The sequence below is a fragment of the Verticillium dahliae genome, genomic scaffold, assembly GCF_000150675.1.
Source record: "Verticillium dahliae VdLs.17 supercont1.12 genomic scaffold, whole genome shotgun sequence".
In the NCBI taxonomy this organism is placed as follows: domain Eukaryota; kingdom Fungi; phylum Ascomycota; class Sordariomycetes; order Glomerellales; family Plectosphaerellaceae; genus Verticillium; species Verticillium dahliae.
In genome coordinates this window covers 735326-741543 of record NW_009276943.1, presented here as the reverse complement: position 1 = coordinate 741543, position 6218 = coordinate 735326, and the positions used below count along the sequence as shown (strand labels likewise).

Genomic DNA, 6218 nt, shown 5'->3' with positions numbered 1-6218 from the left:
CACTTCAGGATCCAGGAACGGATCGGAAAGGGGCAGTGTTTCCGGCTGAAGTTGCAAACAACATGGCCGCTCCGAAGCAGACCTCAGATTCGTCTGACTGCCAAAATATGGAGAGCCTCAAGTGAAACCCTACTAGCGTCATCTTGGTGACGTATCACGAGGTCGCGCTGGGATGCCGTTCGTACGCGATATCAGTAGAGGACAACTGGATAGAGACAAACTATCATGCTCCCTAAATTCTTGAAGGGCGTTGACGAAGGCCGTCAAGCGCCGCAAAAGACACCTGACCCCGGGCCCCAATGGCCACACGTGTCTATAAATCAATACCCTGATCCAAGCATGCCAGCCCCATCGGTACTTCCCGTACCACCAAGACGCCTGATATATTTCACAATATCCCATATGCCAGGTGGGCGTGACCGCAGCCCCCGGGGCCGCTGGCCACGCCTGCTTACGCTCGAAATGCACACTCCGCTACGAAGCTCTCCCTTCACATGACAGCACAGGCAGCAGCAACTGTCCTGGCTCTCCTGCGCCCGCCATGCGCAATGCCACCTTCTTCCTCATCGGCGTGCAGCATCTGGGCTTCTCTCGCCCGGCGGCGCCGCCTTCGGTGTCCTGCTCCTGTGGCGCCAGCCTCTTCATTGGCCTGCATGTAATCTGCCCAGCGACGTTCCAGCCTGCTGGCTGCCGAAAAGTCCCCGCGGAGGACACGCTTCATGTGTTCGTCGATCGTCATCTGGAAGCCGTAGAAGGCCTTGAGCCCAATGACTTCCGTGGGATACGAGTCAGGCTGGACGTGAGCATTGCGGAACAGCACCTCGCGAATACCAGTCCAAGTGACGTTCTGGCAATCGTACACAACCATGTTCAGGCTGACAGAGGGCCGGGCTCGAGAATCCGTCGTACGCTTGGCACGCTTATTGACCATGTGTGCTGCCTCTGCAAGGACGAGATCACTGATGCGCGTGTTGTCCAGGTCGATGTTCTGCAGCCGAATGCAGTTCTTGACAACAGGAAGCATGCCAGCGTCACCAAGATCTTCGCAGTAGCCGAGGGAAAGGTGCTCCAGGTGTGGAGCACAGGGAGCTTTGGCGAGATGTTCGGAAAGGAAGGCGTTGGTGAGCTCGGCAAGATCCTCCAGCTCGAGGTGAGTCAGGCGTGGCGTCGAAGCCAGAATGGTCTCGAGTGCAGCGTCGGTCAATGCTGTGCAACCGGACAGCTGCAAGCCTTCAAGGTCTGGTGTCAAGTGACCAAGTGCGCGAACACCCCTGCTCGTAAGGCGGGTGCAGCGACTGAGATCGAGATGGCGCCACTTGCGTCGGGGAACAACAGGGATATCGGTCAAGATGTCGATTTCAGGCTCTTCGCCCTGTACCATGACCATGAGTGCGCGGTCGTCCAGATCAGCGCAACCGTTGAGGATTAGGCGCTCCAGGTTGTTGGTTCTGTACAGCACCTCTGCAACCTCCAGATTGTCAAAGCCCCTAATTTCCCTGGCGCGTAGGTCCGTCAGTTTCGCGCATCCTTTGACGACGGCCTTGATGCCTCTGGCGTCCATGTGTGTGCACCAAGAAACATCCAGTCTTTGCAGCTGAGGGCAGGCCTCTGCAATGATCTTGCATGACATGTTGGTTACGGCGGTGAGGCCTGTCAGGTTGAGATTGGCAAGTCTGGAGTTGTTGCGAAGCAAGGCATGCAATGTACTCCTTTGAAAGTTGCGGCAGCCTTCGAGAGTCGCATCCAAAAGGTTTTGGCAAGCCTTGACAACGACCTCAGCCCTTTGGTAATGCTCTACCTGAACGCAGCCCCGCAAGTTGAGGTCCTTGATAAAGGGACCAGCAGCTACGATGATTTTAGCGAGCGACTCGGCTGGAATCTCGTCGTGGAACTGAGAAGCATCGAAACTCGTCCACAGCTGCCCATCAAAGCATAATTCGTGGAACGACTTGCTGATGCGAGAGGCTTGAACCAGCTCTTTGGGTCGCAGGAAGGAGAAAATGTGTACACTGATCTCGTGTGGCATGTCTTTCCAGAAGTCAAAGTTCTTTTTCGGAATCGCAGGGGTTGCTAGCAGTATTTTCGGGACGGGTTTGATGTCAGTTGGTAGGCCAATCGTGTACGCCCCCGGTGTCAAGGGATTGAATGGCGTCACTCCGGTCTCGATTCTGCGAACGTTGGCGTCGAAATGGGCCTTCTCGCTGGCTGGTGTGCCAGCTTGACGATCCGAGGCGTTCGCATAATCTGATGCTGAGGCTCCTGCGGGGAAGTAGGAATCGCTGCCATCTGTAATGCTTGTGATAGGGCCACCGGAGAGGCTGACGCAAGACAGATGACCCTTGCCTCTGTAAGGGGTACTGCGTGCTCTGGGTCGTCCTATGGAAACCAAGGAGGGGGAGGAAGAAATGCGTTGGATGCGGTGGAGGAGTCTTTGTCGGTTGCCTTTCTTGACCGGGACCTCGTGGAGGTCGGGGTTTTGCTCGTCAACCACCTCCGTGAGCGCAGGGCTCGCAATAGACTCCTGCATGTCGGGCATGACAATGAATCTGGGCGACAAGAGAATCGGGGGACTATAACGAGGTTGGTCGAGGCTGGAGACAGAAGCAACGGACGATGGGAACTGGCCGTGAAGACAGTCCTCGGGATATCGTAATCGGCGTCGGACAAAAGTTGAGGTGGGGGGAGGGGTGAGGTTTGGCTGTTCGGTCAACCCTTTCTCATGTCGAGAGGAAGACTTGACGCCGTGCTCGCAGTCGCAAGGACATTCGATTGGAATAAAAGTTGAACTATGCAATGGAGAAGAACTCAAGAATATGGACAGCTCTGTCGGCGACGGACTGTCGAAATGATTTCCCAAGAGGTAGAGCTGGGGGATGGGCGACTGAAGAAGAAGGGGTCGATTAGCACCTATCGATAAGGGGGGGGGGAAGGGGGTTGTCAGCAGGCAAGTGGGCCAGGGTCCCAGTTGCGGGCGCCCGACTTGCCAGACACGGCTTAGGGAAGGGTCTTGGAGGGGGGCCAAGGTGGGTATGGATCGCACTGCGAGGGGGGCAAGCAGGAGCGGGATGGCGGGGTTTCGGGGATGTCAGTGGGCAGTCGGGCCTTGTCCACGCCGAATCTGCGGCACAGTTTCCTCAAGACCTTCTGTTGCTTGGGTTCTGCGGGACGCCTTGCCAGCCCCCTGCTCTATGAAGGGCGGCCATCTTGGAAGTCCTATCTCTCGGGCAGACAGGGAACGATCATGTTCGACGACTGAGCACGGGATATGGGAGCGACTGGACCAAAGCCACTGGGCTGGCACATGGCCCCCTCGTCGTGAGTCGGGTGTCGGGATCACACGGGCAATGTTTCTTGGGATGACCAGAAAAGGCTCAAAAACTTGTCTCGGGTTGGCCCTGGGGCCCTCAGGGAAAGTCGGAGGATGGAAGGACCAACTTTGCCCGAGTTAGTTAGGTGGTGGGCGGCCCAGCGGGCAGGTCAGCGAGCCAGCAGTTGCTGAAGCGATCCGCCGAAGCCAGTCGTTCCGCCGCTTATCGCGTGGTGGGGTGGGCCCCTGCATCCCCAACGCAGCGGGAGGCGAAAGCAGGGTGACAAGGCAGACCAGGGCATGGGGATTTGGGGGAGGATGCCGTTGTGGACAGAAGTCGTTGCGATGCTGGCTTTGTGTCCACGCAAAGGGCTGCACTGCACGTCGAGGAGAGGAGAGAGCGGACGATTCGAGCTTGCCTACCTTAGGTCACTAGGTGAGTACCTAGGTAGGTAGGTAGCTGCCTGTACAGTAGCCATCGAACTTGGGAGCTCAAATGTCCGCTGCATTCTTCATGTTTCCTAGTCGACGAGTGCACCTGAATCGACAACCCAACACTATGCGACCCCGAAAACACTTGGCAGTCAAGAAGTTGTTTAGTGGCTGGACTCGTCTGGCGGCAAACAGCTGGAGCACGCAACGGCCTTCAGGCTGATCAATGGGGAGAGGGGCGCGATGGTGCCAAGTCGCCAGGGTATGGTGTGCGGGGGAGAGGGGTGCTCTGGCCCTTTCAGAAGTTGCTCACACTCTGTCCTCGACATCCCTGTAGTGGACGCCGGCCAGAACAACAGCGAGTGTGAGGGTTCTCAACTAGAGGCGGGCCGAAGAAGCATCACTGGAATGGTCTCTCTCATCGAGCCGGTGCTCAAGCCTCTTCTTTTGACGAACAGCCGCTGCTGACGAACAGCTTGAGCGGCAAGCTTGTTGATGACCAGGTTGCCGACATGCCCGACTCGTATACTCCGCGGTCAAGGACAAAGAAGATCAGTGGAAACGGTCTCCACGAAATGTGTCGTCTGTGACGGTGCGTATCGGCTGCTTCACATTCGAGGCATTTCTTCCCAGCATCGAGGGAAGTCTTGACTCACCTCGGCTTGGTCAAGGTTGATCCTTTGCCAGCCAGCTGGAGAGGCGGTTAAGGGGCACTACCCCCCATTGCCCCCCAAGACGCACGCTGGATCCGCCGCACTGGCTGGGCTCGTTCCGTCCAGGCTGTTCTCCATTGCCACGTTTCCTGTGCCTTGATATGCCGCCAGAAGAGGTAGCCAGCTTCTCGAACGCCGGCTGCCGTTTCCAGCGCTCGTGTCTCCCGGCGGCCGGCTAGCTATCTCCTCCTGCTCCTGAAGCCCGTGCCCTCAGCTGGTCCAGGACATGGACCTTTGGTCGCCGAGAAACTCACAACAAACAGACCAGCGCTCGTCACACACACACACACACACACACACACACACACACATCGCATGTGCTTGTTGATCATGCGTGAGCGCCCTGGATAGGGCTACGATCTGTTGCACGACCCATGACACAATCATCTGCTCACTACCGTTATCTCAGCAAAGCCTGCATCGTTGAGGCGCCCATGGTGGTGGGTGGGTGAATGTTGACACCCATCACCTCAGTGCAGCATGTTATCTACTGATTGGGCGATCAAGTCTCAGACCCCTCCAAGACCTCCTAGGCAGATCAGCCGACTGCAACGTCTAGCCACTTTGTGCTCAGAACTGTTGTGAATATTGATTCGACACGTGACGTTGATGGGGCGACGTTCATCGATTTCTTGTTCTCTAGCTCTCTTTCTCGTCCCCTACGGCAGGTATGAATCCGCTTCTGAAGGGGCCATTGGTATCTATGTCGACGAGGTTGATCGAAGTCCAGTTGCTCAGTGTGTGTATGCACTCACAGGAAGATCTCAAAATCTCCATCAACGACTCCCCGCTTCCAGGATGCGCATTCAGTCCGGAAACCTTACTTTTGTGAATAGATTCAGTCAGATAGGTATGGACATTCACACAATACATAGAGAATGGAGAAAGCAGCTCATCTTCGATCTTCTTCTTTTCTAAATCCTTTCTTCCCACAGCTTTTGTCGGGTCGTGATGCTGACGATGGTCTATCGCTTGACATGGGAACGGTAATCGACCGTAGTAGCCTTGTGTCCGTCGTGTGTCTTTGAGGCGTAGGGAGATTGTCAGATGCATTTGCGCTGCTCTTCCTATTGTCGAGAAGCTACCTGACGGCAAGCGACGTGATAGTATTGCCGATCGCACGATAGAATTACTTGTCCATCAACAGACTGGCACTACTACACCAGCTCGTGCACGACAGCTGGAGGCTTGTGATTGACACGAGCGCTGAATAGCAGGATACCGAGCCGGGATATCCATCTCACCATCAAGAGGTGCTGTTGGGGAATACAGTGAGCGTGATGACGAGAGACGAACGAACGCGGCCCATGTGATGATGGTGTGAGCTTTTGAGTTTGTCCCGTGGTCCCCCCGCGACAGCATCCACAGTGGACATGCTGTCCAATCCAAAAGACTTGCGAGCTATTGTCGAGGACAACTCCACCAAATATTGGTGCCAAGGTTCCTGCGGCCCCCAACTAAGGTACGAACATTCTTCACGTAGCACCACACTTGCCTGCCCGTATCGTCGTCGGGTCATGCTCCTGGGCACCTTTCACCAGGGTCTTTTCCTACATAGATACCTTACCTTACCTACCTTACCTGGTAGGTAGATACCTACGGCATGCATCGGGGATGATGCTAAGGATTTCATTCTGGTGCCCCACCCAGGTACAGGGTACGTAGAAAGAAACCTCAGCGGCCCGTAAGTGTTGGAGCTTCCACCTCGGGTACAGAAGGTGTGGTGCTGATGCGGGCAGCACGCACCTGCCTGAGGAAGAGCGGGC

General features: G+C 56.0%; 2 protein-coding genes across 2 annotated transcripts in view; one reads left to right on the top strand and one right to left on the bottom strand.

Moving 5' to 3' along the window:
* The window catches only part of VDAG_06508 (uncharacterized protein), a gene marked incomplete at both ends in the record, with an annotated part of 2395 nt that extends 2076 nt beyond the window's left edge, over positions 1 to 319 (top strand). The window contains one exon of the mRNA XM_009658886.1: positions 247 to 319. Coding sequence (XP_009657181.1) covers positions 247 to 319 — 73 coding nt within the window. The remainder of the gene's footprint in view (positions 1 to 246) is intronic.
* A 171-nt stretch (positions 320 to 490) lies between these two features.
* On the bottom strand, positions 491 to 2536 carry VDAG_06507 (F-box/LRR-repeat protein; the record flags this gene model as incomplete). Its single annotated transcript, XM_009658885.1, has 1 exon — positions 491 to 2536. One exon carries the CDS (start codon positions 2534 to 2536, stop codon positions 491 to 493), a length of 2046 nt encoding a protein of 681 aa, XP_009657180.1.
* Positions 2537 to 6218: the final 3682 nt, after the last annotated feature.